At 38.1% G+C, this 21495-nt stretch overlaps 1 protein-coding gene across 1 annotated transcript in view; it reads right to left on the bottom strand.

The window, feature by feature from the left end:
• The window catches only part of map2k5 (mitogen-activated protein kinase kinase 5), a 46516-nt gene extending 30871 nt beyond the window's left edge, over positions 1-15645 (bottom strand). The window contains exons 1-8 of the mRNA XM_029497804.1: positions 15212-15645; positions 14997-15045; positions 13683-13750; positions 8946-9015; positions 8129-8169; positions 6676-6743; positions 6498-6546; positions 5057-5121 (exon numbers count right to left, since the gene is read on the bottom strand). Coding sequence (XP_029353664.1) covers positions 5057-5121; positions 6498-6546; positions 6676-6743; positions 8129-8169; positions 8946-9015; positions 13683-13750; positions 14997-15045; positions 15212-15343 — 542 coding nt within the window. The 5' untranslated portion in view covers positions 15344-15645. The remainder of the gene's footprint in view (positions 1-5056; positions 5122-6497; positions 6547-6675; positions 6744-8128; positions 8170-8945; positions 9016-13682; positions 13751-14996; positions 15046-15211) is intronic.
• Between the last annotated feature and the right edge of the window lie 5850 nt (positions 15646-21495).

Here is a 21495-nt window from a genome sequence, read left to right as displayed (position 1 = left end):
GTACTGTCATCGTACATTGACTTTTGCTGTCCAGAGTACCCCCAGCAATGACATGCCATATTTTGTCATATTTTATTTTATTGTAAATTTTGTTGTTTGTAGCAAGGTTTTGATAAAGAGCTTTTTTCATTATTTCCTTTACATTTAATTGTACATTTTAATAGTATATTTAATTTTTTAAACAGACAATATCTGTCTCTGTAATGTTTCTAATTTAATTTTCTTTCCCCTCTACATGGAAAGCTTTGTCAAAAGCTTATACATAATGGCAGACACGCAAAAGAGAATATACCCAAGATTTCAGTTATGAGAATAATCTTTGGTCTTTCTTCTAACAAAAGTTTGAGTGAGTGTTTCTTATCTTAATTGCTCGTTGAACATTAAGGCTGGTGGCCTTCTTCCCATTCTGATGTCTCAGTCTTCCTGAAAGCTACAATCAATATCAGTTAAGCATGACTGCTGCCTCTTAATTAAGAGGAAGACGTTAATTGAAGCAAGAGGGGTAGACATAGCAAATACTGACTGGGCAGGTAACCTGTGGAGGGGAACCTGAAAAGAGATTTAACCAGGCCTTCTCAACTCTGCACAACTTCTTGTTCTCAATAGGTAGTCTAGACATCCAGACAGAATTCACCCAACAACTACCTAAACACCCAAGAGAAGCAATTCTGTGAGATTAAGCTTTTATGTGTAGTTCTATGTGCACAAGTTTTTGTAGAGTTTTTGGCCAAAATAGTATGTATATTAAAATAGAATGACAATCTACATGCTCATATGTTTAAACACAACAGGCTCAATATTATTGCTTTATCTTACATAGTTTGAAAAAAAGCAGTTGATTTTTATAAGATAAAGATTAAATGATGAGAACGCCATTTCTATCTATCTGTGTATTTTGGATATTTGAGTAAAGAAATCTCAAATTGCAAACTATTTGCTTAACAATGTTGTTTTAAGGACGTGCTGGAGATATAGTGACTACTGCTTGCTTACAGCTTTATTTTCAGACTGTCCTTGACCACCAAAGAGCAGAATATCCCTGCATGAGTTACAGTGACAGGCTTGTGACAGCGAGAGACATGGGGACAAGGTTACAATCAAGCCCCCCCTACACTTCCCCCTCATCTGACCCCAGTAAACATGCCCCATTGCCTGGATCTTACTTACACTCTAGCTTGCTCTGTAATAAAAGCTCAATCATGCAGTATTCATAGGGCCTCTCTCTATGTCTCTGAAGTTGGTGAGACTGGCCTCCTGGATCAGGGCTAATGTGGTATGTTTACACCGCCACATGGATGATGGGCTGCCTCTCTCTCCATGACTATCTCATCTGACATAATGCCACAATGGGTGTCTTAACTGACACAGCCAGACACCGATGTCTTCATAAAAAAGCCTGCAAGATATTAACACACCTGAAACAGCATGACTTGAAATTAAGTTTTCATTCTACTGTGGGAAAAAAAGTGAAAGTCAGACCTTATTCTTTCCAGATTTCATATCACCATTGATATAAATGGATTATTATAATATGTCTCTACTTTGTGGTATGTATAAACTTGTATACACTTCATTTTTTTCTCCTCTTCCAGCTCTTTCCCTGGATCAGGATCACCACAGCAAGTCAGCTCTGCGACTTGCATGGTTGATTTGGCTAGTTTTTTTTTTTTTTTTTTACACTGGATCCCACTTTATCCGTGCTGCAGACTGGCACAAGCACTGGTTATGGCTGGGGTTTGAACCCGGGCTTCTACATGTAAGGCATGAGCCTGAGCCTGAGCTACCACTGAGCTAGTTCCCCTCAGAAATGTATATATAAACTTGTTGAAACCATCAACACTGTCTTGAGTATGGCTTTTGTATGCCAGATTATTGCTAGTCTACAAGTAAATTATCAATGTGTAAAGAGAGAGTGCCATTCTCTATGAAGATCAATAACTCTGTACTAGTAAACAACTGTGGGATTAAGTGAAAACAACATTTGAGTGGCTAATTGCGTCAGTCACCAGTGATTGTCTAGCGTGACAATTTAACATTGGCAACATCAGGGAGGAAGGTGTGTTGCATAAGGCTGACTTCATGCATTGGGTATTAATCTTTATAGTACAAAATATATATTGCAACTTGTTTCCAAAATACTAAAAGCTGAAAAGCATTCCCCAGCATCTTCATCTCTGTTCTCTTTTTAAGACAGTTAGAGTCAAAATAAATCTGCCTATCAAAAGTGTTAAAACTTTCATCTCTTCCAACTGGTTCTAATGCATAATCTGAAGAAATTTAGATTTAAGATACAAAGTAGCCATTAATTAAGCAAACATGGTTGGCTCTACAATATACAGCTTAATCAATGAGGTAACAAAACTAAAATCAATGTAGAAAATGGTCTGAGAGACAAAAAAGACAGCCTGGGCTGTCTAAGTGGATGTCACCACAGTCAAAGTCCAACCAGTGATCTCCTTTTAATTGCAATGCTAGATCCATGAGTCACAAAAATAGGCTTTGTGTCCTTGTTATTGTATTTATAAGCCATAGAGTCAATTAGATTGGTGCACAAGATGGACCTCTGAGAGAGTGTGTAATAAAAAACAAATGCTGACAGTGATAGATGGCTAGGTCAGCATGTGACCATTGAGAGCTGAGGTGTTGGTAACATCCAATTGGTTCTAAATGGCTCTGGGTCATAAATGGGCTAAGAGGTTAAAAGGTGGGGGGCCATTGCTGGTGCTTTTTAAACGTGATAAACCTAATATAAGCTGGACCAAGTGGGCAGAGGCTGAGGAGAGCAGAATTGATTTCTAAGCAAACAAGGACCCTGAGTGCTAGGTGTGTAGGCATTCAGTATTACTTTTTAAATGGATAATTTCCCTCTAAATTACTGTAAGCAATATTTGTTTATGATAGCCACCCCAGCTAAAACATACTGAAAGTAACAATGTTATTTGGTTATCAACAAAAATTTAGTTTGCAGAAATACATTGTGCACATGCACCCATAATATTGAAAACATGGATTTGGCTACTTCATCATGATTATATGTGCTTATAGCGTCATCCTGCTGAAATAACCCCTGTTTACCAATTGTATTACTGGGCTGTACTGGATCTCCTACATTTAGTTTTATTTATTGAAAGCAGTTCCACTGTAATCACAGTTGGGTAATAACAATGCTAACATTGTTTTGAATAAAGATATTGAAATATGCTGGACATTAAGACAAATCCATTCTACTGTAATGCCCTTTAATTTTATCTCTGTACATAAGTAAAATTCAAAAGTTGTGAAGATGGGTGACTGAGATGAGCAGTGCATTAAGGTATCCCTCCAATCTAGACTCACATTTTCATCGCTTTATGCACATGATTCCAAAATGTTTTCCAGCATGGACTATTTTGATAATTTATCAATAATGTCTCTAATGTGAAGACCGATGGGCTAATTAATTTGATGTATTTATTATACAGCAGCTTTTTGCCCTTTAAAGAGGGTACAAAAGGAACAGGCTTATTAAGTCTAACTTTCAAAATGTAATATAACATCTAAGTTGATTTCAAGACACAAATATTAGTGTCAGTTACAAAATAAGTAAAATCCAATCCATAGTTTGTAACAATCATTTCTTAAAGTTCATGTTATGGGCAGCCAGAGAATTAAAGACAATTTTGTTGCCAAAGTACAATATTGAGTTTCCTTTTGCTTTAATGACCGGTATGGAAATGAAAATGCAGGGAGGCCTAGAACACTTCAGACATACCGAAGCATACACAATAGCATATAGCAAATCAATGTACTTGACATGTGACATCAAACCACTGCCAATTAAATTTTACAGAGTGACAGTAAAATGTTTTTCTCCTAAAAGTTCAGTGTGTGTAGTGAGCATATTTTTCTACTTTTGTGTAATTACACGATTTACTAAAAATCTGCTTAGAATTTGTGAGCAATATGAATTTGGGACACAGCATGTGTTCAGGAAAATGCTTAAAGGGCTACATCTTCAAGCTGTTGAAAACTAAGTCTGGTCACTTGTTTGCCCTAATTTCTCAGACCTGAAAAAGCACGAATGAACTGATAAATGTTTGGGGGGGGGGGAGGTTTATTAATTAAAACCTGTACAAAATATCGAAATTAAGAAGGATGTGACATAAATCATCTTGCAGCACTAGAACAACCAGGTCGATCTTTTTAACTGTATTTTTTCTTTATCCTGTCAGCCATAAAAATTTTAGCACCAAAGAATATGGATTTTTTTGTTGGGCTAAATTGACTGATAAAATGTTGCCCCAGCAATATTGGCCTTTCCCACTGCTGTGTAACCATTTCCAGTGCCAAACTGATCACAATCTTATTTTTCTTCAACTATGAGAAATTGGCTCTTAATGAAACTATCCCAAAGTCATGAAACAGTGGTTGGGGAAAAAAGGGTGAAAGTTTAAAAAAAAAAAAAAAAAAAAAAAGGGGGGTCTTAACATCTACTAGAGGGGAAATTTACTGGGTTTGCTGGTTACTTTGTAAGACAGACCACTCTGTCAAGTCAAGGTTAGCCTGAGCAGTGATCAATATTTCAATCTCAATAAAAAAGCTCAATAGCAAAGGATTGATGGGGAGGAGGAAGCATAAGGTGCAGAAAAGAAAGATAAAAGGAGCAACACAAAGGCCAACCTTGTCATAACATTAGTTGGACAGTAATACATTTGTCTAGCCAGACAGGACAAAACTCTTCCATCGTGGCAGGTAATATTCTGTACTATAGACTGATCAAGTCAACTGCTGTCATACTTTACAGCTCCAAATCAATACCACATATTTGCAACCTTCAAACCAGAATAAATAGATGACGGGACAGACACAAAGCAGCTGGACAGATGTCACACCAAACACAGAGATAAATGGACAGATGAAGGAACAGAGGGAAGGCGGGGAAGACTGGAGAAGCCTTCACTGATCCATACTGCATCAAGGTGTGAGTAATTTCATACAAACTGAGTGTTGGAAAAATGACTGGACACAATGAGATTCACTCTTAATATTTGCACAGCACATAGGAGCCAACACCTACTTGTAAACTGTGCCTCCGTTTCCATGGCCGAGCTGCTCTTGATAATGGATATCTTGGGCATTTATCTACAGAGCAACAAAAACACACATGCAATAATTTTTGTTGTTGAAGTTATAACAAAAGGAACATATAAATACAGAAAAAGAGAGAAAGAGACCAAAGGGGGTGGGGGGTGGGGGGGGCAACATTGTCACTGGAGGCTAGAAACAAGACAGCACTCGGGTCACTCCAAGTTCAGCACATAAGGACAGAAGGAGGGAAAAACATGATGGCAGAGAGATCAATACAACATTCGCTGCCCAATCTATAAAATTACATTGTATTTGGGTGAGTGGAGCAGTGATTGATGTAGAGTTTAATGACAATTTGCCTGCTGTAATCATTCCACTTTACTTTCAAAGTAAGTGTCCGACAGGTCATATAATGTTGCCCAAGCTAACATAACTGATCTGAACAACAGTAATTGCCTTTGCTCATTATAAGTCATCCTTTTTTTATTTTATTATTATTTTTTAATAGTAAAAATATGGAAGGGAAAAAAAAAAAAAAAACAAACAAAAAAAAAAACATCATCGACTTATAAATCAGGAAGATAACAATAGTTCTATGGAGGTAGCATATGTGGTACCTAATGGCACTTCACGGATAATTTGATTTAAAAAAAACAACAAACTAAACAAAACAAAACACTATTGGGAATAATATTAACTGCTGAACTCTATAATTACTTTAAATTAATTGAATATAAAACCAAATAAATTATTCCAAACTTATTCTAATGTGTGTCTTTTTTCTATTTAAACTGGACAGTTATAAATAATAAATATAAATAAATTTCTTCTGTTAATTCTACAAAAAAAAAAAAAAAAAAAAACCATGCCAAGTAGTTATTTTTTTTATTCTAAATTTTAAATACAGATGAATGACAAACATGTATGTATGTGCAACCCTCCCCAAGTTCATGTGAAGTGATTTGATTACATGGCGAGAGGACAGAGTTAAAGAGATGGATGAAGGGAGAAGGAGAAGTGAGAGAATAGCTCTATTAGTTCACTGTGTTACAGCAGAAACCTGAGAGGCTGCTGGCTTAATTGTCTCCTGACACACTAGCCTGTGTGTGTGTGTGTGTGTGTGTGTGTGTGTGTGTGTGTGTGTGTGTGTGTGTGTGTGTGTGAGAGCGCACACGCATAAAAGAAAATTGGTGTCTTTATAAACGAGAGAGAAACGGACTGTAGCAGGCTTAGTTATCACAACCCCTACGCCTAATGCTCCTAGTGTAGCACATATGCACTGCATAAGTTGCCCACATTTGGCTTCAAAAGAAACCAATAGAGGAGCTAACTGCCAGTAAGAAAAGACTGGTGAGTGGAAAATAGGTGTGAGAGCAGGGGCAGTGAGACAACGGTGATCAAATTCTACTGAAATTAAAACATAGGCTCACCTGCCCGTTTGTCAAGATCCTCTTCAACTCAGCAGATGATTTTTTTAAGCTGCAGGATGTAACATAAAACAGTTTCACTGAAGCACAAGTCACAAAAATCTTTCTCTTCATCTATCAATGGATAAAATGAAGTTTATTCAGGCAGCATAACATGTTCCCTGAGCCCCGGCAAGCTCACCTGTTGTTGGTCATAGAGTCTGGGACAGCAGGAGCGCAGTCATTGGCTGGGTTAGGTCTTGTATTAACCTGGAGGTGTGCAAACACACAGATAAATGTGAAAGGACACATGTACACACTCACAGACACGCATTTAGTGGTCAAGGCCAAAAGACAGTCGAGCAGACAGACAGACATATGGCCAGGCCCCTAATGTAGGAGGGAAAAAAAAAAAAAAAAACACAGGCTCTCAGTTCAGCCATGAGGTTAATTGGCTTTCGTAGAGAGAGAAGTGCGGCAGGCCAGGAAGAAAGAGAGAAGTGTCCACAAAGAAGAGAGGAAAGGATGACAGGTAGTAGAAAGTAAAAAAGGGGGAGGAAAGGAGAGTATATTTACAAGAACTTGCACCAATGTGTTTGAAGAAGAGTGACACAACAAATTTGGACAAAGGCCTGAATAAAGTAGAGACATGAGAAATGCCATCCCTCCTTTGGGAAATTGTTCTTTACATCTTTTCTTGCATCTATGTTTATTTCAAAAGACCTCTGTGGAACACAAAAGGAGAGACAAGACCCTGTAAAAGCGATACTAAAAATAACTCATTTAATTGAGGTCAAAAGGCCGGTGTGTTGGCTCTTCTAAAGCACAGGGATTCTCTCTTTAATTAGTGCCCAGGAAGACCTAATTTAAATAGTGCACAAGAATCTCTGCCAGTTACTTTCTTATTAAATTGGGAGAAAAGAGAGGAAAAGATCACCAAAGGACTAGAGGTTTTTGGAAAATATCATCTTCTCAGAACAAACCCTTGACCTTATGATGAAAAACTAAACAAAACAAAAAAACAATGACACAGCTCAGTAGTTGTTACCAAAACTCCTCAGAGGATACACTAAATAATGTAATTTCAGTATGCTGGCAGGAGTGGGATAATTTTACTACTGAAATGGAAATGGATATAATATGGATCATCTGGAGAGATGGAGGAGGTGTCAAGTCATTTAACCCATGATAATTAGCAATGAGTTTCAATAGCAACATATGCCCAACATAAAATGGGAAGGTCTGTGGGAGGCCATTTGTAAATGGGAGAGGGGGCCTTGTAATGACAATTTCATGGTTGAAAAATAACATCTTCTTACTGTCTGACTTAGGTTTTGCTTTAGCCAAAGCTGATTTTCCTCCTATTACATTGAAAGAGAGAATCACAATAATCAGGAACAATACCTCAGCAGAGGAATCAAGAATACAGGGAGCAAGAGAAGACGAGACAGGAGCCCTGCCTCAGCCGGCCAACGCCATATATAAACAAAGACAAGGGGAGCAAGAGAATGAGTGAAAGAAGAGGGAAGCCTTGACTTCAATTGACATTTCAATAAGTGGAACACAGCGTTACCAATCCATTTGCCTCAACTTCCCTCCCTCCCCTTCCTTCGTTCTCTGTGTAAGGCAGCTGAAACAATTATTGAGATACGTACCTTCAGGCCATGTATGTTCCGGATCCCTGGAGTCTTGCCGGCTGAAACAGTAATTGACTAGATTGTAGAACACATCACTGGACCATTTACAAATGTGCTGAAAAAGAATCAGTCTTTTATCAAGAAAAAAAGATGAAATGAAATGAGGGTTACTCTGAAATTAGTTGTAGACAAGAGAGATTGAGATGTTGGGCTCTTGAGACAGCTGGTGGTAGGTAGGAAAGAAGGAAAAACAGAAAAAGAGTTCGAGAGGAGAGAAAAGACAGCCTGACAAAAAGAAAGAACAAGCTATAGAGTAAAAGTGATAGAGACAGTAAAAGAATTCATCACTCTGCCCTTGGAGTCTTTAGTGATTCATTAGTGATTATGTATGACTGGTGAGAAAATTATGTGAGAAAATAGAAAAGGAATGTATTGAAAAGCGTGCGTGGAAAAAAAAAAAAAAAAACAGCTTAAAAAGAAAACTAAACAATGCAAGCGTTTTTGGCAAGGCTGAATACTGGCAGTTTCAATGTCCTTGAAGCAAAAGAATTGTAGATTTATAAACGACAGTCATCCCAATAACAGAATGAGCCACTGAATTTTAATGTTGTCCAGAGGCGACATTGTTATTTCTAGCCACAAAATGTTCCCATTCTCTTATTACTTGAACACGGCAATTTACCCAAATTTCAGTATATTAGTTACCAACTAGGAAACTGTGAATATATTTATATATTTAAATTCTGCTAATGATTAATTGCCAGAACATTAATTGCAAAGATGTATTAAGCCTTTCAGCATTTCCAACCCATGATAAACTAATGTCAGACTGTACCTCTTGGAAAAATCTGTAGCGGGTCGGGCAGTAGTCCATTCATGCGCTGTTCATTCATCGTGTTGCAGTACTAAAGGGGGGAAAAAAGTCACAGTGTGGAGTAGACAATCAAGAAGGCATACACTGGGGCTCCATTTTGCAAACAAAACAAAATAAATAAATAAAATAACACACACACACACACAGTATCCAATTGAATAATGAATATCAAATTAAACAATTCTGCTATTTAACCCAGCTCTACACACACAAAAGTGTTTATTTAAATGACGTCAGAATTAATCCACAGTGCTCCCAAAAATATGGGCATGCTGTGCTGAAGTCTGTTGCCGATGAGGACCAATGCCCTGTGGGCTTGTTCTGAAGGAGTGTAGCATTAACCCTTTTCTCCTCCAGGTCAACAGCTCACCAAACACTCATATCCTACAGGACTAACACGTGCACACACACTCTGGAGCTTCTCAGACGCTTGCCAAGGCATTGCAATAATTGATGTTTCAGTTAACCAAACCATCTGTTAAACTGTGCATGTGTGAGAGAAAGAGATTGTTTGTGTGTCTGTGTGTGTGTTTTTTGTCCCCTCCCACTTTAAACCAACAAAGATTAATATCAAGCTCTTACCCAAGACACAGTTAGACATTTTCAGTGATATATGTCTTTATGTCAACCACAAATGCATGCGTTCATTGTGTTTCATTTACAATCCAGTATGAACTACCAAGTCATCACAGTGATATGTAAATTTGCTCTCTCATAGTGGGGGAGGGAGGGAGGTAGGACTATAGGACTGGCTTGGATGGGAATGGATCAGAATGGCTCCCCAAGTGGCACAGCTGTTATTAAAAGGCCTATTTATCACTGTCAGATCCCTCCTCGCTCCAAGCCCTCCATTTTTGCCCTCCAGCGTTCTTACTAGGCCACATCTGAACAATGGGCCTGATACCAAAAAGCATGTTGTGTGTGTGGCGGGGGGGCTTCATGTACCTTTAATTTTCCGCTCAGCTAGTTTATTGATTAAGGCTACAATTACCACCTAATCTGTAGTAGGTGTGTTATTAAAAGACATTCTCCATTGTTAGCCAATAACTAAACTGTGTCCGCTCCCAAATACCATCACTCAGCCTTAAGGGAGAAGTGGGAGAGTGAGAGCACAGAGCAGGCCTCATCATCATTAGCAGACTAAGGGGAAATGGGAGTAAGAATAGTAGAATTAGAGCCACTACCTCCAGGGGGAGCAGAGTGAGGAACGGATGGGGTCACATGGTTTTTTTTAGCACCTGACACAGGCCAGTCGTTAACTTTGAACAGAGGCGTCTGTCTTTCAAGGTGTCGAACAATGATTAGAGATGCCTCGAAGACCAGTGGGCCTCACAGGAGCATGTCGCAATCAATGTTCTCAGTGATGGGGAGGGGGGGGGGGGTACTTTCCACAATAAATGACTTCGACAGACTGATATTAATTAAGTGCTGAACATTCATTTTGCTCCAAAATAAGGAACATGTTTTACAGCTTCACCTATGTTAAAACAAAGATGTTGTATAAGATGAGAACATTTTGTAGCGACAAGAAAAATGTATCTAATATTTTACTTACTATCACAAACACAGAAACACATGGACACACAAAAAGAAACCATGAGAGACTCTAATGAATTATCCCACCTTTCACCCTACATGCCGGTTTCCTTTAATTCCTATTAATTTCTCATAATAGCTGTCTGCTCACCTGGAATTAATAACACTAAAGCAAAATCCACTGGGGTCTCTATGGGGACCAAATGGCAAACGCAGCAAACAACCCCAACAAGTAAAATAATCCTCTGAATACAAATGCAAATGACTGCTGATGTGCCAAGCCCTTGTATAAGACATTTAAAGCACTCTGCTTGTGTAAATTATATTTTAGTGAGCCCAGTATTTTCACAGTGATCAGCACCTTTTCGAACATGCCGCAGTCCTGAGAGAAGTAGAAAACTTGGCTGTCCCATGAGAAGTAGAAAACCATTACTGGCCTTGTGGAAATATTTGCCAAATTCATTGCAGAAAATTGAAGTGCAGCGTTGTTGATACCAAATATTATTGCTGGATAGAGCAAGGTCAGGCCCATACATTAATATTCCGGTAAAACATGTCCCAGCATCTGAATAAAGACTGAGGAAGCATTGGAACAAAAAGCTGCTATGATGCCTTTGGAAACAAAAGGAGAATCTATACCCATTTTAGATAGTCCAACCAAATAGATGCAAACACATAGGTACTGATCGATAGGATAAAGTTAATATATGTTATTAAAAACATTATCTTTTAAATTTACTGATGCATTTGACAACCAATAATACTAGCGGCTCCAACTGTAGGTTGCTATTCAAAAACACACAGATACACAACATATCAGATTAAGATAAACATAATGCATTTACCATTTTTATGCTACCTGGAATTATAAATTTCATTTTACATATTCTCCTAAAAGAATGGAGCAAAAGTACTTGACCATTTCAGGGTTTTTAAATAATTCTGATTAAAATTTGAGATGCAATATAAAAAAAATAATGGATGCACTATCAAATGCAAGAAAGGAAATTCCTGCAACCTTTTTGGGAGATCAATACTGTGATTTTCTCAAAAACTACTTGTAGTTTGAGATGACTGAAAGTAGAAGACAAAATTGCAGCACGGTTTGTGAATAATGATGCTGGTTGATGTCAATGCATTTTCAATGCATTTTCCTTTCTCTGTTTCACAATGCTCTTTGGTGAGACAGCTTTCTGTCTCGCCAAAGAGATGTCTCTTTTTGCTTAATCACCCTGCTACCCTTTGCTACTTAATGATTAAAAAGCAACCAGAAGTGAATGCATGATGAAAACGGACAAAAAAAACTACGAGTGTAAATTGTGCCTATGGCTCTTGCAGCATCATTGTGAGCTGATGGGGGGTAAAAGACATCCACAGATGAAAGTAGATTTTGAACAATTCTGCAGCCCAGGGGGCTGCTCTCTAATGAGGCAAAACTTTAAGTACTGAATAATAAATAATAAAAATTGACAGTTCATTTAGCTTTCAGTGTACCTCGTAGTGAAACCCATTACACGCCATTACTCTTTCTGTCCGTGGCATGAACAGTAAGTATAGTCGAATATGAAAATGTACAGCACTAGGTTGGGTAGCTGAATGGGTTGTCGGATTGTGTCTGGGTGTGTTTACTTGCTTCCAAAGACTGCCAAATTTGCAGATGAATACAATATCAGCACAGAGATGGAAGCAACTCAAAATATGCTCCATTTAACTTACAGTTTATATTCTGTTCTACTAGACCACTGTTTTTGACTGTACGATAGAACCAGGGTTTCTTTTGTTAAAACTTCAGAGTCTCCAAGATTATTACTCAGTGACAGAGAACTAAAAAGAAAAGAAAAGCAAAATTCAGTACCAATTACCAGGATTGGGAAAAAAAATCCCCTTAAGTAGTTGAAAACTGTGGAACTGCCAAGATTTTTCCTGCATATAAAATTAGGACGTGGCTGACAAGAAGGCTGTTACTTTTTGACAAACTTTGCACTAGTGGTATTTCATGGTGATGTTCCATGGGTATTGTATCCAAGCATTTCTAGTTTTTAGTTTGTTTTACGTCAAATACGTCATATTGAGCAGACAGTCACGTGATTTAAAAAGATCTCATTTCCATCTCTACAGATTTTGGCTGTGTTACTGCTTATGACGAGAGCTTTTCTGTTGAATAATGTAGGAATCCAAATTTAAATTTTTCTAATAGTTCAATATGAAAGTGACGTCATGTCAAGCACCAGGTCAGAGGGCCAGAAGAGTGTCGTCCTAGAAAATAGGGCAGCGACTTACTGGAGAAAAGGCAGACTTATTAGCTTAAGATAACTTTTCATAGATTTTACAAGTTAAACAGACATTCACAAAGTATTGATGACCAGCTAGTGTTACGTAATATACCGGTAGCTTAAGTTATTTGGGCCCGGTGCCAACTCAGTGACACTAACATGGGTGAACTAATTGATAGCATTAAGCTAATATCTACACGCCACGATGTACTGACTGCATTTTCAGATGAGCTTGTTCAAATATTTATTTATATCTAAGAAGAGAAAGACAACTGATGAAGATGACGCTAGTTAGGTATCATTACCCTTTTACTGACTCATAAATGATGATGGTTAGGTAAAAAAATAAAAATAAAATAAAAAAAATTGTATTTCAATGTTCACACTTTGAATCAGATCAGAAATTTTGCCCCTGATTCTACAGCCCCATCTAGCTGTTAAAGGGTTTTTGTTTTGTTTTGTTTTTTACTGTTCACATTCAGCCTTTATCTGACATTGTACATGGCTGAGATATATATGTTGTAGTGGGTGTAAGGGAAAAAGCTATTTTCAACTGGCCAGCCAATAAATAGGTTGTACAAGTTAAATATGCAGTCAAGTGCCATTTGTTTACGCTGTCACGCCCCCCCTCCGACCCCCGGAGAGCCTGCCCCCACCACTGAAAAAAACCCCAGAGGAAACACTGCACATGAAGACCAGATGATGGATCACAAAAAAGATAAAGACATAAAGCAAATACGTGAAATACATCACAGACAGAAATCACATCAGTGAGGTCTGACCTTAAGATGAAAGCTTTCAACAGAGCTACTTTTTGAAGAAGAAACACCTGCCACGAAATCTCTTACAACTGTTGGATGTGTGACAAAAAAAAAAAAGAAATACTCACATATGACAACATTGCCTTGAGTTCTTCATCACTTCTTACAGTAATTCTGTCCCCCACTTCATCTTCATCTATAAACACAGAAAATGATCAATGTTTGTATTTTAACAAAATAGCAAAACAAACAGCTATCAACACTATAGAAACTTCAATGACAGCCTGCTTTTCTTACAAAGCTGTATTGATTTGGGAATATAAAAGAAGATTATCTCACAGCCCTTGTGGTAGAGTCAATACACACACCTACCACAAACCACATATCATGAGTATTTCTTCATTATAAATGCAGCTCATTGCATATTGTGGAAACTTTCAAGACAAAGTCTAACAAAGACGATGTAAAGAAAAGCAGCTATACGAATAGTTATTGACCTTAATTTATCTTGAACTGTTAAGAAGTGAATAACATTGCATATAACATTTTTAATGAATTTACATAGATCAGCACTAAAACTTTTGAAAGGCAGTGATTTGCCATTTTTTTTAATGCTTTAACATGGCATCAAACAAAATAGGCTAACAATTTTGCCAAGGTATCATAACAGATCTTAAAAACCACGAACAAACTTGCATCATCACCTACTTTATCAACAAAACTTCTTTTGATTACATTTACCAGGACTGATATTAAGCATTATATTAGCTATTTTTCAAAAATGCTCCTTACTAATAATTTTATCTGCAGAGGAAACTGTAATTTTCCCTGAGAATGAGCTAGACAGTTAGTTAGTTTAGGTATTCTGGCGTAACACCAAGCCCTGATATCAACAACATCAAGATCACCATTTGAGTCTGACATGAAGACGACGAGAAAGCCCTAACCCACAGAACAACACTGGTTACTTCTCTAAGATGCTTGAAACAACTTAACTACTAAATACCCTGAAAAATGGCACAAGTAGGAATAATGATGCAGTTTTTAAGGTGCAGGGCGGTCATGGGCATGGCTTAACTTCATCATGCAACTACACTTTGCATGATGAAGTCAACTGGTAAATAAAAACAGTTCAAATATTATTAACCAATCCAGCTTTGGACCAGGATTTTCACGTCGACTAACAATTTGAAAGAAAACAGTCCAACAATTTCTGGCATTGATTGTTTAGTCTCTAAAAAGTTAAACAATAGTGGAAACTGTCACAGGGATCCTGAGTCTCAACAAGCTCCAAAGATAACAAGTTTGCGATGGTAGAAAACAGAGAAAACCAGAAAATCCCATTGCTGTGGTGGTATTCCTGTCGTCCTCCAAACTGACTGCTGTGTCAAATAAGCCCTATTTAAGCAGTCAAGCAAGACAAAGTTTAAACACGCACTTACACTCAAAGGCGGTGACAGTGGCCTCAGGCATGACATCTCTGATGGCGACCTGAAATGTTTGGAAGAGGTGAAAACTGTGAAAGTTACGTGACCAACAGAGGCTCTCTCAGGACTGAGGAGGACACGCATGGCTGCACTCACTCAGTGTGGTCACAAACTTACTCTGTACAGCTGTGCATTAAGGTGAACAAACGGCTGTCAGTCTGAACACTCACCAGCAGGTCATTGAAATTGAGCAGAGATGGACAGTCGACGGACGAGTCCATGTCTCCTATCGGCGTCTTTATACGGATCACTATTGCCTCGCTGTCCATTGCGAAGGGGTTATTTAAGTCGACTACGAACATAAAGAGCCAGAAACAAACTGCATAATAAGACCCGTCCTGCTGTCTCTGCTAGCTAAAACAAATTGCTTCCTCGGGTGTCGTGCTAACAGATGCTAGCAGCCTGCCCCGGACATAGTACTGTCTTAACCGATGTGGACATTTAAAATCACCCAACAGCTGCCAGCAACCCGGGTCACGACATAACTGAGTGAGAGGTTTAGCTTTGGCCCTAACTTCGTGCTCGTCAGCTCTCCGAGACAAAGTTTTACAGTATATGATCTGGCGTGTTTAGCCACTCGGCTAGTTTTCAGGAAGACTCAATGGTAGCGTTTCTGGAATCAACATCCGCTCAGTGCTTTTCAAAATAAAAGACCCCCTTCCCCTTACCAACGCATCGTGTATGCTTTTACTGGAAAGTGAGAGGCCTACACTGCCCTAGGTGCTGCCAATGGTGCTGCCAATGGTGCTGCCAATGGTGCATTATTATGGGGTCAAAGTAGGGACATGTATGTGCAGAATATAGGTGGCGCCACTGCTGCCTTTTTTATTTTGATATAAGATGATTTATCTAAGCGTCAGTCAGAATTTCTGCTACTCCTTCACAAGGAGAAACGACCAATTTCCTGACAATAAAAAATGTTAAAATGTTTTGGTTTTTTTTATATGATATGAAAATACTTGACTCCGAGCTAGAAAATTAAACACCACACGTTTTCAAGTTGTACTTACAGTCTACAGTCAGTAGAGTGGGAATGCATTGTGAATGTTGGCCTGTGAACGATGTGATTAGCCTCATCATTATCATTATTCACTCTTGATTAAGCCAAAATGTCATGTTAGTGAACAACGTGCTATGGAGACAGAAAAAAAAATGCTTGCAAAGCTTTGCAGAGAGAAATGTTTAAAAGCGACATACTGTGTCGGCAGCTCAGCCCCTCACTCCAAATTGGATTTACTGAATGCTCCATCCAAAGACAGATGTGGCATTAGTATTCTTTTGCTGTACATGACACTGTGTGACATCAAGTTTGATGAGAGAGAAGATAAACATAATTTATATTATTGGCCTTTAATTACTATTCTATATGTTCACTCAACATTGCATGTGTCGAGCAGGAGGTGTAAAGGGAACTGCATGTCTTCATGACCTTGGGGTTTTATTATTTTAGTTTTTAGAATTTAATTGTTAGTTTCCACTTGTTTATAACTGAATAAAACACAAAGGGACACTTAAAACCGTTGTTGTTTGGGCCTTATGATTAAACAGTTTGCATCATTGTCTCTGCTCACTCTGATTGCAGTTCCAAGAACAAGAATGTGGATGTGCCAATATCTAGCTATCAAGCAGGCACACACACATACACACACACACACACACACACACACACACACACACACACACACACACACACACAGATACTGTTAACACAACTTACAAGTTCACTGCATCGACCTGCTCCAAACTGATCTCATCATTTTCACCTGTACCAACAGCTGGCTTTAACACCCATTGATTTCTATGTAATGTCTGAAATTATTACTTTGCCTAATTGTTACAGGTGAGTAAAGGGGAAAACAAAGCCAGACTATCAAGCATGCTGATTAATGCTTCACCGAGCACTGCCCTCTGATGAAAAACAGGGGATCTATACGGCACTTTGTCAAACATAATCTCCCAGGACTTTACGTTAGGTCCTTCTGCTTTAGGGGCAACTAGGATGAAGCCCAGTCAGCAATCCACATTATCAGAAATCAAACTCCTGACTTAGCTGGGAGGAGAAAGCGGAAAAGGAATGTCCAGCATTCACTGTCTGGTAATTAAGAGCCATTTTATCAGACCTACTCTCTTGCCCTGTACCTCTTTTCTAGTTATTGAGAAGCTGCTTAGCACAAAGTGAGCTCAGCTTGACTCTAAATATATGAGACACACTTATTTAACTTTTTAAACAAAGAGGGAAAAGCAAGTAAACTAGAAAGCAAGATAATTCTCCAGAAAGACTGACCAATATTTACTGTACATGTATTTTCTTTATAGCTGCTTTTGGGGAATGCAACTTCCTGTCCAAATAGATTTATTATATGTCAATTCTATTGGTTGGCTTGTGTTTATTGATGAATGAACTGAAGGCAGTGTTGTCTTCCATCACTGCAAAGCTGATATAGAAACTCTTGAAATGCTGTTTGTCTGCTGTTTAAGCATTCATTGCAGTTGCAGATATTGACTGTCACTTGGCAGCTTTCTATGTAGAATGCTCTTTAACATGTATGTAATTATTTGCAATAATTAGGAGTAATAATTAGTAATAAAAAGGTCTCACAAAGATGCTGGACTTGCTGTTCAGCAGGGAAAAGAAAGTGTCCTATCCCATGTCCAGGGCCACATCCTAGCTCAGGTACCCAGACGCGAACCCTGCTGCTGAAATAGAGCTGTGTCTCCTCAGCCTTGAATTCTGAAGCCTGTTGTTTATTGATGCTGCCAGAGTCCCCGCTCAGATCGATACCATTTCCCTCAGATGGGCCTTCAACATGCAGACTCCAGATTGAGGTCAGGATATTTTGAGGGTTATGGCACTTCAAAAGATATGAATGGCCTGAGAGGCGGCGATCATTTGTTACATCTTACTTTAAAGTTCATCTCCAAGTTGACCTGTGATGAAGTTTGTGAGTCACTGGTGTGAGAGTTATGAGGAAATGCACAAATATATGGACAGGCTGGTGGAAAGAAATGGATTGTGTGACTACCTCTCAGCTCCCTGAGCAGCATGCTTTCCCTGCCATTCCCACTCTTTCAGATTCACCTCTGAGGTCCCCTTTATGGCTGCATGTTGGTTCTGTTGTTTCTAATAAAGAGGAAATATTGGTGCCTTCCTGACCTGCTCATAGGGGCCATAGAAAAATTTATGGGGTGTGTCTCCTCTACAGAGGCTGATTTTGAACTGAGCCAGACATAAATAACCCGTCACCAGTTCACCACAGCTCTATTGGCTCTTCTTTCATGCTGTGGTCAAGTGACTCTATCGAATACAAGATGTGACTACAGGATGTTGTTTTCCACACAACATGAAAGTGGAAACAAAAATGTCATAAAAACACCCACATTTGTGGAACTTTTTTTGGTCACAAAGAGACATTACACTCTTCATGCCAGCAAAGGAACATAAAAAATGTTGGTGTCAGTTAAAGTAGGAGAAAACTAAAACAGTGTGAGCCATCTTAAAAGGTATTTTTCTTTAACTTTAAATATTTTCAAAGGTTGCCCTGTTCCAAATTATTCTCCTTCCCCTGGAACTGAATCACATATGTGGAACAGGTCATATTTCCATCCAAAATTGGTATTTCTTTTATAAAATAAAGCACTTGTTTTCAGTTTAATGCCCTCATAGATGGCATAAACTTTTTAATATTTAAGTTGCTTCACATGGAGCTCATGGAGCAATAGGTATTTTACAACATTCCTGATAAATGAAATGCTGTAGTTTATGATAACAAAAAATATTTAAAATGGCTCTGAACTATAAGAAAGTTTAAAGCGCTTAAATGAAAAAAAAAAAAATATATATAATAAAAAAAATAAATAAGAAACACGAATTTGTAAATATCATTCTGCATGTCAGCCTATGTTGTATTACAAGTATATGATGTGTTATTAATGGTGATTGTTGAATGATGGGAAAACAAAAGCGACAAACAGACAATAGCTTACAAACAACAACAACAACAACAATACTGTAACTGCATATATATATGTGTGTACATGACTGTGGCCAAGATGAGAGCAGCCCCTCTAACCACACATTGCTTTGGTGCAGAGTGTCAGGTGGCCTGTTTGTCAGCTGAAATATTCATCAAACAGCTCAACGGAAAGTCTGGCCGCCTTTTCAACTGACAACTGTTTGTCAATAATTGATAGGGAATGAGGTAAATGGCTGAGTGACTGTTTGGGGGGTCCTTTTCTTTCTGTAAGTGATGCCTCTGACCTTTGGTGTGTGAAAGAAGCCATCATGGTCAGTGCTCACATGTCATATATAGCCTAACACAAAGAGCTGAACAGTGAAAGTAATAAAAAAAAAAAAAGAAAAAAGAGATATGAGAGAAAGAAATAATATGATTTAAAAAATACACTGATTATTATTTATGTTTTATATTTCTATTCAATACCTTCTTGTTTGAAACATTTTTCTGTGGATCTGTATTTGACATGATGCTTTTCAGAAAGCATTTGTTGTTGTGAAGTTGTGAATTACAGAACAATAAAACTGTACGAATAGTTTTCGGTCTCATCTATGGATGACATTGTACCTAATTCAGTAATGAGTGAATCAGTGGAAAGCTGCGGTGGTATTGGCCAGTCCGTCCTGTCAGATGTGATTCTCCTGACTGCCAGCACACTCAGATCTTTATCATCTTGCCTGATGTCCGACCTCCTGCTCACAACAACCAATAGTGTCTGAACAGCATTTTTATGATTCTAAGTCCCTCTGTGGGATCTGCAGAACACAGTGTATTTAAACTTTAACATCAGCAAGAAGATTTTCTTTTGCAGCTCATGCAAAGCTCTTACCTGCAGAAACAGTTTTCACCTCCAGGACATCAGTCAGATGTAACATTCAGGGAAAGATTAGAAGAGATATACGGTTTTTGAGTAAAAAACCAATAATACACAAGCCAAAAAATACACATAAAATTACAATACAATCCAAAATATAACACAAAATTGTTACAATAGGCAAAGAAGAATAGGGGAGAGCATTGTTCACCCTTCAGTCCTGTGTAAAATTCATTTACTCTTGGTTCCTTGAATGGCCCACTGCTTAGTTCTTATAATTATAACACTTGACACACCAAAAGTGAATTATTCATAATAAATATTATTAATAAAATATTGTAATTTTTAAAAACCCAAGTTAGGAAAGTCAGCAAAGTTTTTGTTTGCTGATCTGAGATTATTCTTGCCACGGAGTAGATTTAGGTCGGATAATCTTTGGCACAATGATGGCAGTGTGAAATCCAACTTTAGTTTTATATTCCTGCGTAGCAGAGGAGGAAATGATCATGCCTGCCATTATCGCTCTTAATGTAGGCTGATTTATAACAGATGAACTTTTCATATTAAAAGTGATTTCCATTCTTTGTAGATAATTATATGAATGTATTGTTATTGCTATTCTCGTGTACAGGGATTTGTACTAATGTACTACTGCTCATACCTCAGCTGACTGGAAGTTTTGTCACTCATGTGACTTATCATCAATTACAGAAATTACAACTGCTTCCACAATTATTCTATCATGATTATTTAATGGAGCTGAAGCAGCATGTGGGGAGGAATATAATCTTTATATTATGACAAGAAGCAGGTTTGTGTGTCCAGCAGGAGAATGGTCGAAGAAAACAGAATTAGATTAAATCCAGGAGGGACAACAGAACTACTAAAACTGACCATTTTAAACTGTCACAGTCAGGTGTCCAGTATGGGTGTCACTGGAAAGATTTCTGAACTGCTGAGCAAAACGTTTTAAGTCAGGAAGGCTGGTTGTCTTATTTGTAAATTATTGATGCACGACAGGCCTGATTGGTATAATTACTGGCTCGCTCTGTAAAAGCCAATTTTTGAATGATGTAGTAACGTTCAGAGCCACTTATGCAGATGACCCAGGAACTTTGTCTTAAGAAAGGATCCCTGCTAGCCAAATAAAGTTAATCATTTAATTTCTATGATTGTTTTTCTCTCTCCTGGGCCTGTGCTCTTATTACATTCCATTGAAGACTGGGTTGCTTTTCTTCGCCTTTTCTGAAGCCATATTCTCATATCACGTACTCCCACAAAACCGATGGGGGAAAAAAAAAATAAAAAGCTGCTAAAATAATTAGCAGTAAAATCCTTATCCTATGTGCGGCCAAGTTGCTGTGAGACAAATGTATCATATTTATTATGAACTAAATTGTATGTCAACGCCACTAAATGGCAAGTTGATTCAAACTAGTTTTACAGCAAGAATGGTGAAAAAAGGTGGAAGGTGGAACTGTGGAAGGTTATATGCGTCTATTTCTCTGAGACTCTGAGATCAAAGATTTTGCCTGTGAAAACCTTACACCTAAATTTATCTTTACAAAACAGGCTCTTTGAAATGTGTGCTCATTTTTGGGGATCGAAACCAAAAATGCCATTGTAC

Source organism: Echeneis naucrates, chromosome 3, assembly GCF_900963305.1.
Source record: "Echeneis naucrates chromosome 3, fEcheNa1.1, whole genome shotgun sequence".
NCBI lineage: Eukaryota > Metazoa > Chordata > Actinopteri > Carangiformes > Echeneidae > Echeneis > Echeneis naucrates.
The sequence above is the reverse complement of the archived record's forward strand: the minus strand, read 5'-3'. Positions and strand labels throughout refer to the sequence as shown.